Raw genomic sequence first — 25,282 nt, forward strand, 5'->3', positions numbered from 1 at the left:
CCAATGAGCTTTGAGACATTTTTGAACAGCCTCTTCGGTTCGATTTTTGTCGTGGAGATGTCACTTCTGATTTATTTTGTGACATCACCAGTCACGTAAAAAAATTGCTTTTTAAATTCAAAATCATTGGGTTGTTCAGCAACCCCCGCAACCCCGAAAGGGACAAGCAGTAGAAAATGGACCAAAGTCAGCTTTAAGTTGTAGGACTAGCGTCAAATGTTTTCCCAGGGCGCGTGAACGCATCATCATTATGTGCGGGAAGTTTTGTTTTGCTAGCTAGCTAACGATCGCCACGTGAACTAACCTCCTCTGTAGTGGATGTTATGAATTTCTACTGTCCCGTGAACCAGAGACTAAATGTGTACATAATGTATAAGTGCTCATAGCGTTGCATCTATTGTAAATAGACATTTCTTCCCTTTTTGTGTTCGATCTTGTCATTTGATACCAACAAAATGCCATAGAACTGTAGGTAAATAGGTTGTCACTACACTAGAGACTATTTAGGATCATGACAAATGTTTGCCAGCTTGTAATTATACAATAAAGTCCTAATATTAAATCCGGCTCACATTGTCCAAATTTCTGTTCTTGTCAAACTTTGGCAATGTTGCTGGATGGAAATAGTAAATTATGGCTGCATCTCATACAATAAAAACGTTACCATAGATCGTGGTTCAGCTTTTACCTTTAATTGGATGGCACAGGGTTAACAACGCCCCCAAGTAGCTATAAAAGGCACCTGAAACTATCATAGTTATGGCATTTTGGGACAGGAAATCCAATTTAAGAACTCCCAAGTCATTCCTCTAGATTTTATTCCTGACAGACAAATGAAAAGACACCATTTTGCATAACAGTAGTAGAGCAGCGGCCAAGGATAGAAAATATTTATTTTTCAGTGTAAAAATATTCCTGCTCGCCCACGCCTCCCTCTCCTAGTGCAAACGCTTCCAACGAGTCAGGCATGTGGCGCAGGCGGGCTCTCATTCAATGACACTTAAGTGCTGATGGCGAATGCAATTGTCGATTCAAGAGTGTCCAAAAGCTAACAATAAAACTGCCAGTGTCGCGTCCTCGCTAAAAGCACGACTCCTGTGAGTACGAGTGGGTTTTGGACTAGCGACGCAAAAAATCACCGGTGGTCCCTCACTGCCACCTCAGCATGTCAATGTGTGAGCCGGAAACAAAGTCAAACGTTAGCTTCTCAAATAAAAAATAAATATAAGCTCTAGTCGGACATTTATCCAGGAACAAAAATAAGAAGGTGTAGCGGTGGTTCATTAGCAACTAACACGGTGAAGCTTATAGGATGTCGCCCTCAGGACGCCAGGACGCCCCTGCGGATAATGTCGGATCCGTAGCGGCGGCTGAGGGAGGAGTCTCCCCGCAGCTGGTGGGAATGGCACCTCTTCAAGCAAGGCTCCGCCTCACCATCGTTCTCTGTCCCAGTGCGGTGCCGCGTTCTTGGCTGCGATGGTGGCGGCGTGTTGGTGAGCGGACGGAGCAGCGGCTTGTCTTGCTGCACCAGCGGCGTCCTCTCCTTCATCACCGGGAGCTTGTCGCTCCTCTTCGGGATGCGGAACTTGCCCCAGCCTTTCGGGTGACCGCCCCCAGGCCCGTTGGACGCGCGGGAGACGTCTACCGGAACGCCTTCTGAGGCCACGTTGGCTTTGAGCTTGCTGTGTGTGGGCACGTCCGAAGGGGCAGAGCTTCTTCTGGTCACGCCGTCTACAAAGTTGACATCAGAGTCTGAGGACCGGATGTCCACCAGCCTGATGGAGACAGTTTTGTCCAGCTGTTTGGAGCCAAGCTTGTTCTTCGTATGGCCTGAGGTCTCGGTCGTCTCGCTCCTCCTCTTTTTCCGCTTCTCCTCGTACTCCTGGGCGCTCTCTCGCCGCCGCCTGCTCAGCACTTCCTGTTCCAACGCCACGCCTTTCTTGCCCTCCATTCTGTGCATCTTCAAGGCAACACTTTCCTGGGCGACCTCTTGCTTCAAGAACTTCAGCTGCTGCAAGTCCAGGTCGGAGTTTGGGCTTCTAGCGGCCTCGGCGGGCGTCGTGACTTTGACCCGCGAGCTTTTGGAGTCCAGTGTCCTGCCGGGAGCGTCTCCCTTGAACGCCGCGGGCAGCGAATCCGAGACAGCTTTTCTGTCACGACATTTCCCCTTCTCCGGCTTCGGCCCTCGTTTGGTCTTTGGTCCGGATGGGCTGCATGGGATCTGGGAGCCCTGCGAGGACAGGCAGTCCCGGGAGAGCTGCAGGTTCGACTCAGACGGACTCGCTGTGACAAAATGGAGGTCAAAGTTAGCAGCGTTTTTATTACGACAACTTCAGAATTCTGTGACGACTCACCGCCGAGCAGCTCGTGGTCGATCAGTCGGACTTGATGCTGGAAGATCTGCTCCTGGACTCGCCACAACGAGCGCTTCATCTTCTCCCGCCGGGTCACCATGTAGGTCAGGTTTCGGACCTGAGGGGCGGCAGCAGCGTGTCAAAGTTAAAGACTGGGCTCCTTGTGCCAAGTTTTTTAACACTTTTTCTTCTCTCAAGATCAACTATTGCAGAGGATGAGAATCCCCGCCCTCTGCTGTGGTCTGCCAACTACCCTGACGGGCCCAGGGCTAATGGACTTGGGGTCTGCGACCCTCTCCGGAGGCCCCTTAAACCCCCAAGATGGCCACCCAAAAAGGTGTCACCTTAAAACCTGAGCCCTTTTCCAGACCCAACAGTCTTTCACCCTTTTCAGAGGACCCCTACCCTGTCCTATAACCCTCCCAAAGACCCCTGCCTGGTTTCTTTCAGCCTTTCCAGGGTTACCAACCCTCTCCAAAGGCCCGTTCCTCTCTCGTGTGGTCACCTACCCTCTCCAGGTCTTGGCGGAGGTGCGTGAAGAGCTGCAAGCGTCGCAGCAGCACCTCGTGCTCGCGGCGAGCCAAACTCTCCTCCTCGTCTTTCTTGGGCGTGAGGAGCGGCTGGTTGAAGTTGGCCTTGCGCTTCAGCTTCCAGTACTGGTAGAGGAAGTCCGCCGTCTCGGGCACCATCTTGAGGTGGCGGCCCACCTCCTGGGCATCCACAAACTGGTAGAAGTCTTCCTCCATCTGCTGCAGCTTTAGCTTGCGGAGGTTGACCCGCTTGTCCTGCTCGCGGCCGCTCAGCTGCTGCGGGTCCCGATGAAGGGCAGGGTGCAAGGTGGCGTCCTTGTCCTCTCTCGCCCTCCCTCGCTGCTTGTCTTTTGTGCCCCCGACGTCCTCCGCCCCCCCTTCGTCTCCAGAGTTTGGGTCCCTGGACTCGGCGCCCTCCAGTCCTGAGTGTTTGGGGCAGAAGGACTTGAACTTGACCTCGTCGTCCTCGGTGAGGAGGGTTTTCATCTCCAGGCCGGCGTGGAGGCCGCAGGTCACATGAAAGGCAACGCGGCAGTTTTTAGCGGAGCACTGCAGCGGCACACGAAGCGTTAGTCGGCCAAATGTTAGCAGCAGCTGCAGATGACAGAGCACGGCTCCTACCTGGATGCACGCTCCCGTCTTGTCCTTGCACAGGCAGCAAATGAGAGCCCACCTGTTGCTAGGAATGTGCGACACGTTGGTGATTGGTTCCATCTTCTCCGGGTTCCCAATGCTCACCTGCGCAAGGACAAAGACATGTTAAAGTTGACAAGGCAGCAGCTGCCGCCCGCTACCACTAGCCCCGCCCACTACCACTACACCCTGAAGATGAAGCAACAAGGGGTAGAGCTTTGTCATCTTTCCGAGGAATTGGACACCACTTGCTCAGTCACGGCATAGTTTATGTTGGGCTACGTAAGCGACTACGTAGTCACGTCCCCACTTACGGTTGTCCCCATACCAATATTTTGCTACTGGTACCAAAAATGCATATTGATATGTATTTCAATACTTTTCAAAATAAAAGCAAATACAAACATTTTTATTATTGGCTTCATTTCAACAGAAAATCTTATGATACATTAAACATACGTTTCTTACTGCACTCAAAGAAGAATTTACAATTTGACATATTATATAAAGTGTCATAATCCAGCATTAGGTAACAATATAACAAAAAGCTTTATTGACATTATATTAAATGCTCATGGTTTATGGTTGGCACAACTGGTCTGTGCGCCGAGACAAAAACAACCACTAGGAAATACTAAAAACAATACAATGTTTAAAAGTACAGATAAGACGTGTTTTCTTTTTAACAATTTCTGCTACATGTCTTATCTGTGTACTTTTAAACATAGCATCGTTTTTAGTATTTCCTGATTGATTAGCGCAGTGAAAAAAAAACTTATTTTCTCTTTAACAATTTCTGCTACATAAGTTGTAGCAAATTGTTACACAATTCCATCCTTCATTCGGATTAGTTTGCCCCAACCGTTTTTTTTTGACTGGCTAATAATTGGCAACAAGCCAACCAGCTGTGTCTACATATCTACACGTGCACAGCAGGGGGCGCTGTTAACTAAATTATCACCTATCATTCTTTAGGCTTCCTGTGCTGACCTAAATGCTTATTTAAATATTTTGCTAAGTTTGAAGCAAAGCTGGTAATACTGTACGGCCATCTTTGGCTAGTCGTGTATTGAAGCAGTGCGGCGCTTCTGTGTTTGAAGAGTCACCTTCATCGGTAGTTTTGAAGTCCAAATCAGTAGAACTGCAGTTTTTTGCCATCTTCCTTTTCACAGTTTTTGCTCGTATGCGCGTTGACAGTCAACATCGCCACTGCATGGTAGTATACGTGGATGAAAAAGAACATACCGATATTTTTCAAGGGCAGTACTACAAACCCTGTTTCCATATGAGTTGGGAAATTGTGTTAGATGTAAATATAAACGGAAAACAATGATTTGCAAATCATTTTCAACCCATATTCAGTTGAATATGCTACAAAGACATTGTATTTGATGTTCAAACTGATAAACATTTTTTTTTTGCAAATAATCATTAACTTTAGAATTTGATGCCAGCAACACGTGACAAAAAAGTTGGGAAAGGTGGCAATAAATACTGATAAAGTTGAGGAATGCTCATCAAACACTTATTTGGAACATCCCACAGGTGAACAGGCAAATTGGGAACAGGTGGGTGCCATGATTGGGTATAAAAGTAGATTCCATGAAATGCTCAGTCATTCACAAACAAGGATGGGGCGAGGGTCACCACTTTGTCAACAAATGCATGAGCAAATTGTTGAACAGTTTAAGAAAAACCTTTCTCAACCAGCTATTGCAAGGAATTTAGGGATTTCACCATCAACGGTCCGTAATATCATCAAAGGGTTCAGAGAATCTGGAGAAATCACTGCACGTAAGCAGCTAAGCCTGTGACCTTCGATCCCTCACGCTGTACTGCATCAACAAGCGACATCTGTGTGTAAAGGATATCACCACATGGGCTCAGGAACACTTCAGAAACCCACTGTCAGTAACTACAGTTGGTCGCTACATCTGTAAGTGCAAGTTACAACTCTCCTATGCAAGGCGAAAACCGTTTATCAACAACACCCAGAAACGCCGTCGGCTTCGCTGGGCCTGAGCTCATCTAAGATGGACTGATACAAAGTGGAAAAGTGTTCTGTGGTCTGACGAGTCCACATTTCAAATTGTTTTTGGAAACTGTGGACGTCGTGTCCTCCGTACCAAAGAGGAAAAGAACCATCCGGATTGTTATAGGCGCAAAGTTGAAAAGCCAGCATGTGTGATGGTATGTGGGTGTATTAGTGCCCAAGACATGGGTAACTTACACATCTGTGAAGGCGCCATTAATGCTGAAAGGTACATACAGGTTTTGGAGCAACATATGTTGCCATCCAAGCAACGTTACCATGGACTAAAGATGTCCCGATCCGATATTTGGATCGGATCGGCTGCCGATATTTGCCAAAAATTGCGTATCGGCAAGGCATGGGAAAATACCGATCCAGTTTAAAAAAAAAACTCCGGTCCGTGTTTTCCAACGCACCTATTTAAATAATACATTCCACTTTTCTGCTGCTCCGTAATTTCCATTCCGCATTTTCCAGCACACCTTCAACACATCCACAGGTCTGTGGATTCTCACGCAGTTGCTTTTAGCTGCTGGCATTACACGACAGGCTCTTCTCACTCTTTCCTTGTCTCCCTCTCACAGACAGCAAGTGCACCTTCTTACACACGTCACACGACATACGTCACATACGTATACGTCCTCCCCGAGCAGAGAGGTAGCAGCATGGCTAACGTTAGCTGTGATGCTAGCGCAGCCGTGCGAGCAATGCTCCCTCTAAGGTGCTCGCCTGTGCAATTGCGCACTGTTTAAGCGTCCTCTGCGCATAGCAAATCTATGCCACGCACAAAATCAAATAAAAAAATAAGCGCATAACAATTTTCGACACACGGACACGACAGAGAAAACAGTTTTCGTCATCATTGTTCAAATATTGTGACGTCTGTCGAGACGCTTATCTCCGTTCGGTGCCACACGTCCACACCATCAAAATGCCGAGGCAAACATTTCCACATCAACACCGTATGAAAAAATTAGTGATTTTTTTTAGTTGTGATTTCCTTCTCTGCATGAAAGTTTAAAAGTAGCATATATTAATGCAGTATGAAAAATAATGTTTTAATGTAGACATGCAAGCCTTGAAAGAAAATTTTGAAAATCATGACTACATTTCCTGCAAATGGGTGCATTTCTACCCTATATTTTAACTTTAGATTTATTCTCATATCAAACTCTTTTGGCTGTCATTTTGACACTTACATCCGGCGCCCCCCTCCACACCCTGGATTATAAATAATGTAAATAATTCAATGTGATTATCTTGTGTGATGACTGTATTATGATGATAGTATATATCTGATAGTATATATCTGTATCATGAATCAATTTAAGTGGACCCCGACTTAAACAAGTTGAAAAACTTCTTCGGGTGTTACCATTTAGTGGTCAATTGTACGGAATATGTACTTCACTGTGCAACCTACTAATAAAAGTCTCAATCAATCAATCAAAACACATAGAATCATCATACTGATGTGATTATATGCATCAAGTGTTCATTCAAGGCTAAGGCAAAATATCGAGATATATATTGTGTATCGCAATATGGCCTTAAAATATCGCAATATTAAAAAAAGGCCATATGGCCCAGCCCTAGTTTCAATGATGCCATTTCTGTTTGTCATGTATAATTTTGACTATTTTGTGTTTATCCTTGAATAAACAGGTCAGTTTCTTGTTACCAACCATTGTGTATTATTCAAACTCCCATAATTCAGCTGGCTAGTTGTTATCAAGAGTACTAAAACCCTTTACAACATGATTCTGACAACTAAGTAGGCTAAATAACTTTAAACTTTAATACATGCTCGGATAGGCCAGTATCGGTATCGGATCGGAAATGCAAAAACAATATCGGTATGGGATCGGAAGTGCAAAAACCTGGATCGGGACATCCCTACCATGGACGCCCCTGCTTATTTCAGCAAGACAATGCCAAGCCATGTGTTACATCAATGTGGCTAAAAGTAAAAGAGTGCGGGTACTAGACTGGCCTGCCTGTAGTCCAGACCTGTCTCCCATTGAAAATGTGTGGCGCCTTATGAAGCCTAAAATACCACAATGGAGACCCCCGGACTGTTGAACAACTTAAGCTGTACATCAAGCAAGAATGGGAAAGAATTCCACCTGATAAGCTTAAAAAATGTGTCTCCTCAGTTCCCAAACGTTTACTGAGTGTTGTTAAAGGAAAGGCCATGTAACACAGTGGTGGACACGCCCTTTCCCAACTACTTTGGCACGTGTTGCAGCCATGAAATTCTAAGTTAATTATTATTTGCAAAAAAAAAAAAGTTTATGAGTTTGAACATCAAATATCTTGTCTTTGTAGTGCATTCAATTGAATATGAGTTGAAAAGGATTTGCAAATCATTGTATTCCGTTTATATTTACATCTAACACAATTTCCCAACCTACTCAGTGGCCTAGTGGTTAGAGTGTCCGCCCTGAGATCGGTAGGTTGTGAGTTCAAATCCCGGCCGAGTCATACCAAAGACTATAAAAATGGGACCCATTACCTCCCTGCTTGGCACTCAGCATCAAGGGTTGGAATTGGGGGTTAAATCACCAAAATGATTCCCGGGCGCGGCCACCGCTGCTGCCCACTGCTCCCCTCACCTCCCAGGGGGTGATCAAGGGTGATGGGTCAAATGCAGAGAATAATCTCGCCACACCTAGTGTGTGTGACAATCATTGGTACTTTGACTTTAACTTTATATGGAAACAGGGTTTGTACCTTTTTTTTTTTTTTAGTTCATTAGTACTGTGGTACTTCATCCCAGTCCCACTATAACCACAAACAAAATGGAGTTAACGGTTGAGATTGTTTTTAATCATTCGTCATGCTTCTGTTGATGAATAAATGAACTACACGGGGAAGAAGTTGTCATTGACGACTGTTGTCTCTTGTGAATATTTTGTACCTATGTAATGTTCATGTTTTCACATTTGCAAGCTTTTTGCCAGGATTTACCCTAACGTTACAAACTAAGTGTTATATATTACATAGGTTTTCTCTGGCCCTACCTGGGCGATTCAGCATCTGAAATCCACGACCACTATGTGCAAAGGGTCAAAATGTGGGGATAGGGCTAAGAAGTGTATCGGGACTGGCCTAAAGAGTCTCATAGGTTACCTCTGGGATCCACAAGGCACAGCTGACATGGACCCACTTGGTCCCACTGCGGGTGGGCTTCATGGCCCCGCCCTTCTTTGGACACAACTGGCACTTTGGCGTGATGCCGAGGGCGCAGATCCGACAGAGCCAGCTGCCCTTGGGGACCTTCTGGATGCCGTAGCACGCCTAGCGAGCGACATGGGGGATGAGTTAGATGCTACGCTAGGCAACTACAGCATGGGATACATTTTGACCTCCGACCTGGTGGACGCAGATGTTGCACTTGTCGCAGAACACCATCTCGTTGTTGTCCTCGCCGTCGGGCGACTGACAGACGTCGCACACCACGTCCTCGTCATACTCGATGCCCAGACCCTCCTCCGTTTCCGTCGCGTGCGTCATGCTCTCGTGGCAGCGGCGCTCCAACTCCTCCATGGCGCGCTCCATGGCCATCTCGTCCAGCGGCGGGAGAGCTGAGGGCCGACAGGATGTTAGCCACTTTGGAGTCAAAGCTAACGTGCTAACGCCACACCCACCCAGCTTAACAAACTCCTGGTTGGCAACCTGCAGCCACGCCACGTCTTCCTCGTTCAGGTCGTAGCGACACATGCCCTCCGCCAGCGTCCGGATGTCCACGTAGCCTAGCACCTGGGCCCCCGACGTGCGGATCAGCTTCTTGGGTCTGACGAACATGACCTCCTTTCCGTTTTCTGCCAGCGCCCTGCAAGACATCACGGCGGTCACATTATCACGGACGGAAAGCAGCGACGCCCATCAGACAGCCTACCTCGCCATGGGCTGGGGGATGGACTGCGGGCTTACGGGGACTTGGACGCCCTTTTCCCACTCCTGCCTCCAGGGATCTGCGAGGACGTAGTAGTCCTCCGGGTTGAGCTGGTACGAGTCGGGCACCTTCATGGCGGTGATTAAGTCCGTCCTGAAGACCTGAAACAATCACGACCACTTCAGAGTTAGCTGCTTACAGTCAACAGTCGTGCAGTGCCATATGGACACAAATATATCAATTCTGACAACATATATCCCCATATAGTATTGTGTCTTAAAATGATACACGTATTCATGTCTACACATCAATTAAGTATAAAAATAAATAAAGCCCAACAATATATATCCATCCCCATTAGGGATGTCCCGATCCGATATTCGGATCGGATCGGGCGCCGATATTTGCCAAAAAATTCGTATCGGCAAGGCATGGGAAAATGCCGATCCAGATCCAGTTTTTAAAAAAAACTCCGGTCCGTGTTTTCCAACGCACCGATTTAAATAATACATTCCACTTTTCTGCTGCTCCCTAATTTCCGTTCCGCATTTTCCAGCACACCTTCAACACATCCACAGGTCTGTGGATTCTCACGCAGTTGCTTTTAGCTGCTGGCATTACACGACAGGCTCTTCTCACTCTTTCCTGTGTCTCCCTCTCACACACAGCAAGCGCACCTTCTTACACACGTCACATACTGTCACGTCATACGTCACATACTGTCACGTCATACGTCACATACGTATACGCCCTCCCCCAGCAGAGAGGTAGCAGCATGGCTAACGTTAGCTGTGATGCTAGCGCAGCCGTGCGAGCAACGTTCCCTCTAAGGTGCGCGCCTGTGCAATTGCGCACTGCTCAAGCATCCTCTGCGCACGGCATATCTATGCCACGCACAAAATCATATAAAAAAATAAGCGCATAACAATTTTCGACACACGGACACGACAGAGAAAACAGTTTTCGTCATCATTGTTCAAATATTGTAACGTCTTATCTCCATTTAGTGCCACACGCCCACACCATCAAAATGCAGAGGCAAACATTTCCAGATAAATGATAAATGGGTTATACTTGTATAGCGCTTTTCTACCTTCAAGGTACTCAAAGCGCTTTTGACAGTATTTCCACATTCACCCATTCACACACACATTCACACACTGATGGCAGGAGCTGCCATGCAAAGCGCTAACCAGCAGCCATCAGGAGCAAGGGGTGAAGTGTCTTGCCCAAGGACACAACGGACGTGACTAGGATGGTAGAAGGTGGGGATTGAACCCCAGTAACCAGCAACCCTCCGATTGCTGGCACGGCCACTCTACCAACTTCGCCACGCCGTCCCCAAAGATCAACACCGTATGAAAAAAATAGTGATTTTTTTAGTTGTGATTTCCTTCTCTGCATGAAAGTTTAAAAGTAGCATATATTAATTCAGTATGAAGAAGAATGTTTTAATGTAGACACATAGAATCATCAAACTGCTGTAATTATATCAGTGTTTCCCACACATTCACTTATTTGTGGCGGCCCGCCACGAAAGAATTACGTCCGCCACAAATGGATTTTTCGGCTTTTGACTCGCTCGACCGCTCATAAAAGCAATGGGACTGTCTGTGAATGTTGCTTGTAGTTACACCTCAGGTGCAGTAGGTGGCGGTAGCCTACTATGCACTATGCAATAGCACTTAATTCACCTAGTGGGCCAGAAGAAGAAGAAGAAGAAGAAGAAGAAGAAGAAGAGGGACGGACGGAAGGCATCAAAATATTCGCCGGCTACTTTTCATAATGATGGCGCTTCCTACGTTTCTACCTCAAATGTCCAAAAGCTGTTGAAAGCCTTGATCCAGGATGCCATGGGGAAAAAAACTTAAATGGTGCCTTTTGGCGACAGTTAGCAGCTTGGTGGCTCATAGCCGACTAGCTAACGCTTGCTATCTTCATTTTTACAGGTGTTATAGGTAGATAGTGATGGGACGCCTCCTCTGTGCCCTGTGAGCGGGTCTTTTCTACAGCCGGAGAAATAATAACTAAGAAGAGAAAGCGTCTAAAATTGAATACGTTGGAAAAACTGTTTTTTTTTAAAATAAAAATGTGTAAAAATAAATAAATAATAATTTCCAGGTCCACAAGCATCCTCATTCACAACACGTTCTCTTAGATTTCCATGTTATGATACATGTTCACATTATTTATTGACTGTATCTAAAAAAGACAAAACATATATTTTTATTTAAATGAAGTTATGAAATAATCCTAAATGAAATACAATGACTTGGTTTATATTATTGTATATACTAGGTCAGTGGTTCTCAACCTTTTTTCAGCAATGTACCTACCCCCTGTGATTTTTTTTAAAAATTCAAGTACCCCCTAATCAGAGCAAAGCATTTTTGGTTGGAAAAAAAAAAGATAAAGAAATAAAATACAGCACTATGTCATCAGTTTCTGATTTATTAAATTGTATAACAGTGCAAAATATTGCTCATTTGTAGTGGTCTTTCTTGAACTATTTGGGAATAAAGATATAAAAATAACTAAAAACTTGTTGAAAAATAAACAAGTGATTCAATTATAAATAAAGATTTCTACACCTAGAAGTAATAATCAACTTAAAGTGCCCTCTTTGGGGATTGTATTAGAGATCCATCTGGATTCATGAACTTAATTCTAAACATTTCTTCACAAAAAAAAAAAATCTTTAACATCAATATTTATGGAACATGTCCACAAAAAATCTAGCTGTCAACACTGAATATTGCAGTTACATTTCTTTTCACAGTTCTTTTTGACAGACATTTTAGTGACAAACCTGAGCTTGTGCTTCACTGAGTTTATGAACTTACATTCATATTTTGTTGAAGTATTGTTCAATAAATATATAAAGGATTTTTGAATTGTTGCTATTTTTAGAATATTTTTTAAAAATCTCACATACCCCTTGGCATACCTTCAAGTACCCCCAGGGGTTCGCGTACCCCCATTTGAGAACCACTGTACTAGGTCATAAAATCAGTGTCAGTTGAGTCGGTCCATAGGTTGCCTGTAGGGATTTTTAATGTCCAGCAGATGTCATTATTTAGTGACACAGTATCGACACAGTATCAATACAGTTTTGCAATGTGTCAAAACGCTTCATGACGCCTCATCAACCCATCACTAGTACCGTATTTTCCGCACTATAAGGCGCACCTAAAAACCACACATTTTCTCAAAAGCTGACAGTGCGCCTTATAACCCAGTGCGCTTTATTACGATTCATTTTCATAAAGTTTCGATCTCGCAACTTCGGTAAACAGCCGCCATCTTTTTTCCCGGTAGAACAGGAAGCGCTTCTTCTTCTACGCAAGCAACCGCCAAGGAAAGCACCCGCCCCCATAGAACAGGAAGCGCTTCTTCTTCTACTGTAAGCAACCACCCGCCCTCGGAAGAAGAAGAAAAAACGCGCGGATATCACCGTACGTTTCATTTCCTGTTTACATCTGTAAAGACCACAAAATGGCTCCTACTAAGCGACAAGGATCCGGTTCATAAAAAGACGCAATCTCTCCATCCGCACACGGATTACTACCGTATTTCACAGCAACTGATATTCCTGTGAACCGCACTGTGGAACGGGAGCACGTACGGTGAATATTCGCACCACAGGGAATGGGAAGTCATCCTTCACTGTGGTTCTAGCTTGCCATGCTAACTTCCACCCATGGTGATATTCAAAAGGAAGACCTTGCCAAAAGAGACCTTTCCAGCCGGCGTCATCATAAAAGCTAACTCGAAGGGATGGATGGATGAAGAAAAGATGAGCGAGTGGTTAAGGGAAGTTTACGCGAAGAGGCCGGGTGGCTTTTTTCACACAGCTCCGAAGGCGAACACACCTTCACTAAGACGGGCAGACAGCGCCGGACGACATACGCCAACATTTGCCAGTGGATCGTAAATGCCTGGGCAGATATTTCGGTCACAACTGTGGTCCGAGCTTTCCGGAAGGCAGGATTCACAGAACAACAGCGACACTGACTCCGATGACTTCGACGAGACGGAACCGGCCATTTTGGATACCACGCTTGCGCAACTTTTCAATTCGGACACCGAAGACGAAGAATTCGAAGGATTTACGAATGAAGAATAACTTCAGAAGGTGAGCGCTATGTTTATTTTGTGTGTTGTGACATTAACGTTCGAGCAACATTATGTTGCTATTGCTCTACACCATTTTGAATTTTACTATGTTTGTGATTGCACATTTGCGTACATTTTGGGACAGAGTTGTTAGAACGCTGGTTTTCAATATATTATTAAAGTTTGACTGAACTATCTGACTGTTTTTTTGACATTCCCTTTAGCGCAGCGTAGGCGCGGCTTATAATCCGGGGCGGCTTATTGGTGGACAAAGTTATGAAATATGTAATTCATTGAAGGTGCGGCTAATAATCCGGTGCGCCTTATAGTGCGGAAAATACGGTAGATAGGTTATAGCTGCATCGCTCGCGGCTCGTCATATATTTAACGTTAATCCGTGATTTCACCGAGCGTTTCACTGACGGTGAGCAGCCTGACGCTGCTTCATTAACACAGCCGCTGTTTGACTCGTGGCCCGGGGCAGACGCTCGTAGTAACAGTCACGTGTTACAATACCGACGAGCTAACGTGTCCAGGTTATAACCATGTTGTCAATAAACACACATGGACTGAAGCTAAATTGTCCACTGTCCACTGCAGCATGTGAATGCAATGAAAATAATCAAATCTGAGCCAACCAGCTGTTAAAATGTTGTCCAGGTTAATGTTTTGGCCATTAAAGGCCCTTCATTTCAAGATTTCAACTGTGATTGGGCTTTAAACAGGTGGCTGACCTGTTCAGATGAGTGTAACTGCTACTGGTCAAATAATGTGAAATAGCATTTAATTGTACATGTATGCAATGCCATTTAAATGCAATTATAGATAATAATAATAATAATAATAATAATAAATACTGTGTAGTGTTGTAAATAGTCAACGGGAAGGATTCTATTAAGATATAAGCCATGAGCACTACACAGCCAGAAAAAAACCTAGGCAGGACAAGTACAAATATTGGGGCAAGTAGATTTGAGAAGTCAGGCAAGTAGAAAAAAACCTTAACGTTGAACCCTGCATGTGTTGAGCTGCTGCCGCTTAAGGTTAGACGGCACTGTACATAGAGCGCTTCTGCTCGTTAGTAATAAATTCTAATGTTGGATGTTCACTCCTTCACACAGATGAGTATAGAAAAATATTTTCAACGGCCGAAAGGGGCTCGACTTGGAGAGGAGGTAGGCCTACAGTTCGGACCACAGGTGCGACCTGTTCAGCAGCAGCAGCAGGAGGAGGAGGAGGAGGAGGAGGAGGTTGACTGACTGTGGCAGGACACCTCTGCCTCTGTTTCACTTCATGTTGCTGGTAAATAATATGGTTGTAGTAGTAGGCTAAAGTTAAATTATTTAGTATTCACTAATTAAAGGGGCAGAGCTTTAAGAGACATTTTAGCTTTTATATTTTATAAGATATATTTTTTGTAAAAACCACAATTAATAAATATATTTCAGTGAATCACTAATTGTTCAAATCTGTATATAAATATGTACATAAAATGTTGTAATTATATTCCAACTCCGCGTTCTTCTTGGTCATCGCCGCTGCCCCCCCCCGCCGACCACACCACCGCAAATAGATGCCTGTCCTGTGGGAAACACTGTATATGCATCAAGTGTTCATTCAATGCTAAGGCAAAATATCCAGATATATATCGTGTATCGCAATATGGCCTTAAAATATCACAATATTTAAAAAAAAGGCCATATCGCCCAGCCCTAGTTCAATGATGCCATTTCTGTTTGTCATGTATAATTTTGTCTATTTTGTGTTTATCCTTGAATACACAGGTCAGTTTCTTATTACTAACCATTGTGTATTATTCAAACTCCCATAATTCAGCTGGCTAGTTGTTATCAAGAGTACTAAAACCCTTTTCAACATGATTCTGACAACTAAGTAGGCTAAATAACTTTAACTTGAATACATGCTCGGATAGGCCAGTATCGGTATCGGATTGGAAGTGCAAAAACAACATCGGTATCAGATCGGGAGTGCAAAAACCTGGATCGGGACATCCCTAATCCCCATATAGTATTGTTTCTTAAAATGATACACGTATTCATGTCTACACATCAATTAAGTATACAAATATGTCAAGCCCTACAATGTATATCCCCATATAGTATTGTTTCTTAAAATTATACAAGTATTCATGTATTCACACATCAATTTAGAGATGGAATCTGTCATTTCTCAACTCTGTTTGGCGTGTTTTTCTTTTCACATAGTTTTTTTGAGCTAACATTGGCACTTAGTCGCATTTTAATACGGCCTCTGGACTGTTCATGTTGTGTCATCTAGGGATGGAAAAGACTTGCGTGTTGCAACCTCGTTGGCAGTTGGGATAGATTGATATTAACAAGAGTGTGTGACCAAAATGATCACGTTTATTATTATCGCAGTATTGTTGAATGTGCTCAAAAAGTACTTACATACACAGTGAAATTTTTGACCGTGTTATTTTTTTCTAAGAACTAAAATAAATACTCAGTTAGAAAAGCCACTATTTTGCAGGTTTTGTGTTTCTTATGCTTAATAGTGTTTTAGACCAGTCCTTCTCAAATAGTGGGGCTGGCCCCCCTCGGGGGGCGCAGTGTGATGCCAGGGGGGGCGCGTATGACCTTGGGGAACATGCTTTTTTTTTGCCTTACCAGAATAAAATTAAGCTTGTGTGGGAGATGAGGAAAGCTTGGTGTGTTGTTAATCAGCTTACAATGTTACACTGAGGTATAGTTATAAAAATGTTACAGACAAGTTATACTATTTATAGTCACGGTGGAAAGTGGGGCGCGGGGTTTTTTTTGTGGCGTAAAATATTTTTTTCTTCCTAGGGGAACAGAAAATATTTGAATAGAACTGTTTTAGACTAACTTTTTGTTTTAAATGTTGCTTTGTACTGCACTAAGGAACTGCACTTTACACAATCCTTTTGTAATACAAGATCACAAGCCATTTGTTAAGGATTCTACAAAGAAAAATCTTACAAGATGCAGCTAATGGGAGTCCACTATGTTGCCTTCAAAGAACTCTAAAACAACGTCGAAACCCTCTATTAACGTTTTATATACACGCTGTAAGTATATACAAATATAATATAGTAACAGACATTCATAAGAATATGCACAATATTTACCATATTTTGGTATTTTTCAACTTATTTCCTCTGCGCATTTATTTTCATGCTTATAACAACGCACTTCCTGCTTACGTCAACAAACGTTTGTGTGTGTTCTAACAGACTTTACCCTTAATGTAACCAAACGTGCACTGCCGCGACAAAATCATAGTCGCCACACCTTGAAAAAATGTTGTTGTTGTTTTACAAGTAATACAATATATTGTAGCCTCCAGAATAGTCACACAAGGTCTGGCGCTATTTTTAACTCTTATTGCCAATCTTATGCTAACAACCGGCCCACTTCCAACAGGTTTTACCTCCCGTGCAAACACTTTCATCTCCATGCTTCCCCGGACACACTTCCTCATTCTCCGCCAATCCGCTTTCAGGCACAGACGGTGTGTTTGCGATCAATGAACATCAAATCAACACCACACAAAAATAAAACATTACCACTAGCAGTTTGTTACAGTATAAATTATTCTATTAAACCTATTATTTGCGCACTATTGACTAGTGATGCACCGAAATTCCGAAAAAAAAGACTGAGCACTGAAAACAGTGCTGCGATGAAGAAAACAAGAGCGTAGTCAGCATGTCTGCGATGTGGACGTAACTTTAATATATCCCAGATAAACCCACGAACAGCGATCTACAAAATGTGCAAATTTGAAGAGGAAAGTGGCGGCTTTTAAGAGAAAGTCCAACTGAAACAGCAGCGCGAAGCAAGTGTGACGTCATGCTAGCTGGCTTTTCGTCTGGGACATTGGGGGACAGAAGTAGCGTCTCTAAACACAAGTACAGTCTATAATAACACCAGAAAAAGATGCTAGATTTGTTGCTAGTCATTTTTGTTAAAGAAAAAAATCTCAATCTCTAGTAGAGGTTGGAATCTTTGGGCGCCTCACAATTCGAGAGCTACGATTCGATTAAAAATCTATTGATGCATCTTTAATTTATGTATATTGATGCAGTTTTACATTTCTTTTCGTTTCACTAAATAAGCGTTTATGCATTGCAACTAAAAAAAATTGTTTTTATTTGTAATAAACAGTTAAATTAATTCCCATTTATTAAATTAATGAAAATGTGTGCAAAACTGGAGTATTTAATAAAGGAGCTGGTCGGATCTCTCTTCGAGAACGGTCTGCATTACTTTATGAACAATACGTAAATCATCGCTTGTTGACGTTTACTAATCAATTCTATAATCGTCCATGTCCGAATTGCGATGGATCTAAAAATGTATTTCCTCCACCTCTAGGGACCTAAAAATTCTCAATAAACTACAATGTACCACAAGCAGCATCAATTGAAAATATAGCCAAAAGATATACAAATATATGTTAATATTAATTAATAACATATTTGTTTTAAAATGTATGTATACATTTTTGGAGTCTTTATAAAGAAAATGTTCTCATAGCAAATTATACGATGCCGTCATGGTTACCACGCCCCCACCATCACAGGTATTGTGACAATCCACAGGAAACCCTGTTCTAATCATGGCACACTTGGTTATAGACAACTATTTTTGGACCAATGAGGATTTACAACCTTAACTTTTTGAAGCTGAATATACAGAGGCTGAACTGCTGCTGACAGAAGCCGAGTGAGCACGAAGAGAGGGTGAAACGTTGAAGCACACGGAAGCCGAGAGTGAGGTCGCGTCACTTGGTCATGGCGTAAATGTGGCGCTTGGAGCCAAGCTATGCCGACATAAATGGAGTGTTTACGCAAAATCAACAGGAAAAACATCCCGAACCAGCTTGACCAAACAAACAAATGTCAATCGTGTGAGTCACTATATTATTGATCATGATACAAGCACGCTGTCTACAAACAAAGAATGAAATGTGGGCTAATATTTTATAGATACTGCAATATGATTGAGCGTGTTTTTTAGATTTGTGTCCTTATCACATTGTATTGTGCATTACAAACTCAAAATCTATTCAGCTACGGACGCAGAAGCTAGCTTACATCTAATTCCGTAACTACGCCACAAAAAACAGTTCCTCAGTGTTCAATCTTACAATAACAATGTCACTACAGCTTTGTTATCATACAGGTTATGGAGTGTGAATGAAGTACTGTTGGCGGTTGGATACATTTTAAGAGTGATTTAGAGGGAGAATTGATTGCTCCCATTAGCTGCATTGCAAGCCACTTAGAATGAACCGATTATTACAAATTACAATGCAAAAAAAACCATGTATTCTTGACTCCCCTGCAATGAGGTGGCGACTTGTGCAGGGTATACCCGGCCTTCTGCCCGAATGCAGATGGGATAGGCTCCAGCCACCCCTGCGACCAAGCGACAGAAAATGGATGGATGGGGTGTTCTTGTCTCTCATTAGGATTGTGAATTGGCAAAATGACCCCACCTCTCCAAAAAAAAGTGCAGTTCAACTTTAAGATGTATTTATATGAGAAGTGTAAAACAATTAAAATCTATTATTTCTGGCGAACACGCCGTAAAAACACCGGTCTCGTATTCCTCTGCGTATAGAACGATCACTGAGACAGTAAGAGACCACAGGTGGGAGTTCAATGTGCACTATTGAATATCTTAGTTGTTCAGACAGCAATGTGTTGGTATTGAGATGGGGGTATTTTGTTTCTCTATGGGGAAAGCGTTAATGTCTCGTTTTCGTGTTAGTGTTCAAGCTATCTGGGCAGACTGCAACATGGTCACCGAAAAGTCACTTGTTATAAATATTCCACGGTGACAAGCGGGTATCGACGCATATCAATGTGCATAGCGTAGCTCACCGTGCTGCCTTCATAACGTCGTGACTGACAACTATAGATAGAATGTGGAAATACTGTCAAAGCGCTTTGAGTACCTTGAAGGTGGAAAAGCGCTATACAAGTATAACCCATTTAACCCATATATATATATATATATAATACAATGCAAGAGTGTCATTTCAGACACAGAGAGTAGATGCAAAATTGTAAACATGAGCGTGCAGAGAAACGATTGATTGCTGTTATCTAAACAAGATAAAGAAGAACAATAAGTATACATGCTCCAAAAGGAGCCCAGAAATACTTTAGACGGTAGGTGCAGCTGAGCGTGGGCCCTGCCCCCTTATTGTGATGCTAGTACTGAAGTACATATGTATTTTACTTCAGCAAAATTACTACTTCTTAATGGCCTACCAGCCGCACACAAGAATGATCAGCATTTGTACCCGTTCAAATATGCTCCAGTCAGCTGAGCAGCAAGCGACCAATCAGCATGCGACTTGCCACTATTTTGCTTTGATTCTATTGGCCCTCACGGCTGATAAGAACGGCCATGCACGTGTCCAACAACGGTCACTTATCTCCTGCAGGGAGCGTTCCTGTTGCGTTTGCGGGCAAAGGCGGTGCAAACCTGTGCCCTTGCATGTTCAAATAAATAATAATCACATATTTGTTGACACGCTCACTAAGCATTACATAGCATTGTAAACCTCAAGATAAGTAAATGCTGACAGACCTCAGAAGGTTTCTGTCTGGCTCCTCTCCTAGCCTGAGAAGAATGCTGTGACCAGCAGGTCGAATTACCTGAAAACAAAAGTGAACAGTCTTCATCTACTTCACATTCTCAGAATCAAACGGTTAATCTTTTGCTGTCCCATATTTGGGCCCAAACTAAAAGACGAGTTGGCATGTTTGACTTACTTCCATTGTCAGAGTCGTCGCTGCTGCTGGGACGTCGACTTCTCTTCATGGTCGAGTGTGTGAGGATCTCCAGCTTCACCACACTGGAAACACAAAGACGACTTGCCGAGTTAGCATATTTAACCATGCACATACAGCCTGAAGTATGTAAATATCTTCATGGTCTTACTGCTGTGGACTGATCGAACATTAAGTGGAGTTCATTCAATCTCACGCAGCAATGACATCACTAACACTGCTCACTAGATAGGTTTTACTAACTGACGGGATCCAATACGATTATTTAGCCTTAAGAAATCCACTATAAATGCTCACTTGTGGTATTCGTTTAACAATACGCTTCATACTTTGCACACTTTTTCTGAAGTCACATTCAAGTGAATACAGGATTTACAAGCTGTGGAGAATCATATAGAGTACTGTATCTGTACAAACGCTCCACCACTGATTCGATTTTGCTTTAGCACAGGGGTGTCCAATATTTGTCCACTGAGGGCCGCAAACTGAAAAACGAAAGCATGTAGCGGCCATTTTAAAATTTTTCATTTTCAAAACTATTAAAATATACAATGATTGGGGTTTCCTTAATTAGTGAATGTTAAAGGTCCCAAAAGGGTCTCAGTCATTAAAGTGTAAAATAAGTCAAGTCACGTCAAATATACATATTTACATGTGTGTATTTACGTACACACACACTAGAATCACTTAAATATTTAAACACAGCGTTACTGTTCAAACTGTGTATTGTTACAGTGGCCAAAAATATTAAATGTAATCGTTAAATAAAACATCTGCCTTGTTTTTAACTAATATTTAGGCCTACTATGCTGCTGTATTTTAATGTTGGTCATTATGGTGGTACAAGTGTTTTCTGATGTGGTACTTGTTGAAAAAACTTTGAGAACCCCTGTTATTGATCAACTTTAGATCTATCTGTTGATTAAAACTGGCATTGCTCAACAAATAATAAAAACATGTAAAGTAAAATATTGCCTACATTGCCATTTTGTTATGAGTGTCAATACAGCAACATTTTCTCTGTACGTTACACCTGTTTGCTCTTTTGTTCCACTTTGTAATGTTTTTTTAAAGGTAAAATGTAAAATAAAAAAAAACCACTACATTTTAGGGACGCAGAGTGCGGGGAAATTGCAAGGGTTACATTTTAATACAGTTAGAAGTGCAAATGTACTTGTACCGAACCCAGGACTCCTGTATTTCCAAAGTAATACAGGATCCCAGTATGATGCAGTGGCATTATTTAATATTGTTACACGACTACCTCTCTGACAGTGTCAGTCGGCAGACTGCACGGACCTTGTTAGCATTGGTTCGTGCTCCCTAATGACAAATAAAAATAGTTACCAGGGATTCATTCATGGCTGGATCGTACTAGTTGTGTGTTCATACCATTTTTTTTTACAGCACACTTGCACTCTCTAGCGCCATGTCACCGAGTAGTGAACAAAACACAGATGTCACCTCTTGGCTGTGAGTGAAAGCACAGCCATCTGTGTACGAGACGACATGTTGGCTCACATCATGATGATGAATTTGAGCCCTGCAGCGCCAAACAATCCCCATCTCGGTGTCAAACTTAGTAGTACCGAAGCCGATGGAACTGTGCTGTCAACGACACGCAACAGCAAGGAACGGCGCTCGTAGCATACACCAACACAAACAAGGACTGTGGACTCTAGGAAGACGGAAAACTCCGTTAAGGTGGCTGAGAACGACAGGTCAATAGCTAGCGGGCTATGCTAACATAACAGCGGCTAGCGACGCCGTAACTTCCAGCAAACTTTACAAAGTGGGGACTAATTTGAGCATAAATTATATTCAATGGGATATAAAGAGTAATATAGCTAAAGTTGTACGCTAAAGAAACAACACTGACCAGAAACGCAGATAAAAACGCGCTCGAGCAGTTAGCATTAGCCACTTTGCTAATGTGTCAGAGCCCTTCCAAAACAAGGCCTACCGACAACCGGCGCCTTTCCTTCACCTTTCGAGTTGGCGCTGAGAGGTCCTTAACGTTAAGTCGTCATAAATTACTCTTATTGTGTAAATGTTGTTAAACTTTTTCGAACAAGTGTTCGCCGGTTGATGGAGTTGGTGCTTAATATGCTCTGCTAGCTTGTTAGCACGAACACTAGCGTTGGCTAACGGTAACGCTGCTAACTTCATCGCGGCACCAATAAAGTCGGTTCAAAGTTACAGGCTCGTCGTTTGCTTGGAGCCCAGCCGCCTCGGGCAGACGGCTGCTGTTGGGAGTGTGCTGCCACCCAGCTGCGTACAATGTGGCAGCTTAATCAGCCACTGGTCGAGGTTAATCTTTGGCGCCATTTTAAATGACGACGTCGCGTTTCCCTCAACGCCGCCGCTAACACTCGAAGCAGCGCTGCGGTACGAAAGAACGCGAGCTGGAAGGGAAAGCGGAGGGTACGTACGGTGCGTGCCAGGACGACGCGAGCCGCTGTTTGCCTTTGAGGAGAGGCTCCGAGAGTTCCGCTTGACCCGCATTCCACATACACAAACATGGAGAGCAGCAGGAGGCGGAGCCAGGAGGAGGAGAGCCTGCTGAGCGTGCAGGTACGCCTGATGGCCGCTAGAGGGCAGCGACGTCCAACGTGCTAGTGCCCAGGTAACACCTAACGTTAGCGTAACGTTACTGTATGGTTCTCGTTTGGTTATGCAAGATGAGAACATTCTAAGAACATTCTCAGAACATATCAAAACCTATGACACACAAAATATTTGCCTGCAATGGAAACAGCAACCGTTAGGCTTTTCAAAGTGGTTTTTTTCGCAAATTTACTTTATATACATTATGTAGTAACGTTTCCACAACGTTCCGCGAACGTGTTGTGTTTTTCGAGTAATCTGACGCGCATGCGCGTAGAATCTTCCCTAAGACAAAGAAGGACTACCAAGCTCGACGACGTACGCTCGACAACGCTGCAAATTCCAGAATCCCAATAAATCAGGCAATTGCATTGATCACATGTAAGTAGATAGAAAGAGTGAAATACGAAGCACGTTTTTGTGTAACAATTTCTACCCTATGTAACGGAGTTAAAATACACCTTTGTTATTTATTATATTTTGTTTGTGAATTTTATCTCCAAATAGTTATCTTTGTCTGCTCGTCTATGAGAGGGCGGTTTGATATCTTTTTGTCCCTCCTGAGCTCCTGTAGTTCTCCTGGGTTGTGTAGCCCCTCCCTTCTCCCCTCACAGAAAAGTTCCACATGTTGAGGGTGAGTCTTGCTCGGACGGTCCCACCGACCTTTTCCTTGTTTTTCGGTAGAAATTAGGTCTTTAATTAATGAATGTGTGTACCAAGAATGTGAATATGTTTACCTGTGTTGTCCTTTAGTTTTAAGTTCAGATTACAGGTAACATATGCGACTCGTGGAATGGCATTTTGGAATAATAAATACATTTGTTCAGTTAATAGCCACTACAAAACTAGTATCGGTTCGCTAAACAACTCTACACATTTGCTGCGTTTGCGCCTTGACTGCATGACGCAACCGCCTGTCAATCCCTCCTGTTTGGGCACGTGCACGATGTATCTGTTAAAGGAACAGTGCACCATTTATTCCTCAAGTTGATGTCAAGATTGACCTCCACTTCGGAAACTATGCCTCAAATGAGGAGAATTAATGCCTTCCTGTGTATTAAAAAAAAGTTGTGACGTCATGGGATTGTCAAATCGGCTAGCTCTGACGTCATCAACCCATCGTCCAGCTCACAGCCGATAGGGTAATATCTGTATGATATACAGTGTATACAGAGTACAGTATTGGAATTGTTGCTGTTATCAGAATGCCACGGTGGCCAGGAAGTGCAAAAGACTTACATGCAATTACGGAAAGAAAAACAAAAGACGAAACAGTTTAAAATTTCCACAAAAAAAACGAAACACCTTGCTTTTTTTTTTTTTTTTTTAGAAAACACAAAAACAAAAAGCCAAAACAACTTACGATTTCAGAAAAAGCCAAAACCAACCGACCCAATTTCATAAACCGGAATGGGAGCGCCCTGAAAATCCCGAGTTGACAGCTAAATCAACCAATCATTTTGTCCACATCCCCGGATTGAGTCTTGACCTCCTCATTCGGGCTCTGCGGACATAAACAAAAGGATTGGCTGATTTAGCTGTCAATTTGGGACATTCCTTTTCCGGTTTACGAAACATAAACTGTTTCGTTTGTCTTTGTGTTTTCTGAAATTGTAAGTTTCATGAAATGTTAAAAGTGTTTTGCACTTCCAGGCCACCGTACTGTGCACATTCGTCACATGAGGCCTATGTGCCCTCAGTGCTGAACTCTGTAGAACTTGCACCTGGCTCGCTGACAACAAGCTATCCATACATGACAAAACGAAATCTATCCTGTTTGGGTCCCACATCAACCTTAAGAAAGTCAATGACTTCACTATAAAAGTGGGTGACATTGTTATCACCAGGAAGGATGAGGTCACCTACCTAGGTTCCATTCTAGAGGCTAATCTTTTCTGTGATAAAATGGCAACCAAGGTAATCAAAAAGGTCAACCAACGAACGAGATTTCTCTATAGAATCTCCTCTCTAGTCAACAAAAGCACCATGAAGATTCTAGCGGGAACTCTCGTTCAACCCTTTTTTCGATTACGCATGCACCTCCTGGTACCCTAGCACCTCCAAAACCCTCAAATCTAGACTCCAAACATCCCAGAACAAGCTAGTCAGATTACTTCTAGCTCTCCACCTCACTCCTACCCACTTCTCCAAAGTGGGCTGGCTCAGGGTGGAGGACAGAGTAAAACAACTTGCACTGAGCCTAGTCTATAAAATCCGCTACACCTCCCTGATACCGAAGTACATGTCAAACTACTTCCTTAACGTAAATGACCGCCATAACCACAACACCAGGGGGAGCTC

The 25,282-nt window shown here is 43.2% G+C and overlaps 2 protein-coding genes across 5 annotated transcripts in view; both read right to left on the reverse strand.

The window, feature by feature from the left end:
* Positions 1–875: 875 nt before the first annotated feature.
* On the reverse strand, positions 876–22,952 carry jade1 (jade family PHD finger 1). 4 transcript variants are annotated; one of them, XM_061925112.2, is made up of 11 exons: positions 22,807–22,952; positions 20,357–20,439; positions 20,172–20,239; positions 9,451–9,608; positions 9,200–9,384; positions 8,925–9,136; positions 8,682–8,849; positions 3,506–3,622; positions 2,864–3,433; positions 2,355–2,472; positions 876–2,283 (listed from the first exon to the last, which is right to left on the reverse strand). In XM_061925112.2, exons 1-11 carry the CDS (start codon positions 22,884–22,886, stop codon positions 1,322–1,324), a joined length of 2,721 nt encoding a protein of 906 aa, XP_061781096.1. In that variant the 5' UTR covers positions 22,887–22,952; the 3' UTR covers positions 876–1,321. The 4 variants fall into 4 exon arrangements, with proteins under 4 accessions (XP_061781096.1, XP_061781095.1, XP_061781098.1 ...); XM_061925111.2 differs by lacking the exon at positions 22,807–22,952 and adding an exon at positions 22,362–22,682; XM_061925114.1 differs by lacking the exon at positions 22,807–22,952 and adding an exon at positions 22,338–22,354.
* The window catches only part of asmt2 (acetylserotonin O-methyltransferase 2), a 30,971-nt gene continuing 11,713 nt past the window's right edge, over positions 6,025–25,282 (reverse strand). Inside the window, exon 8 of the transcript XR_009810515.2 lies at positions 6,025–6,146. The gene's annotated coding sequence lies outside the window, so the exon portion shown is untranslated. The remainder of the gene's footprint in view (positions 6,147–25,282) is intronic.

Source organism: Nerophis lumbriciformis, linkage group LG29 (genome assembly GCF_033978685.3).
Source record: "Nerophis lumbriciformis linkage group LG29, RoL_Nlum_v2.1, whole genome shotgun sequence".
NCBI lineage: Eukaryota > Metazoa > Chordata > Actinopteri > Syngnathiformes > Syngnathidae > Nerophis > Nerophis lumbriciformis.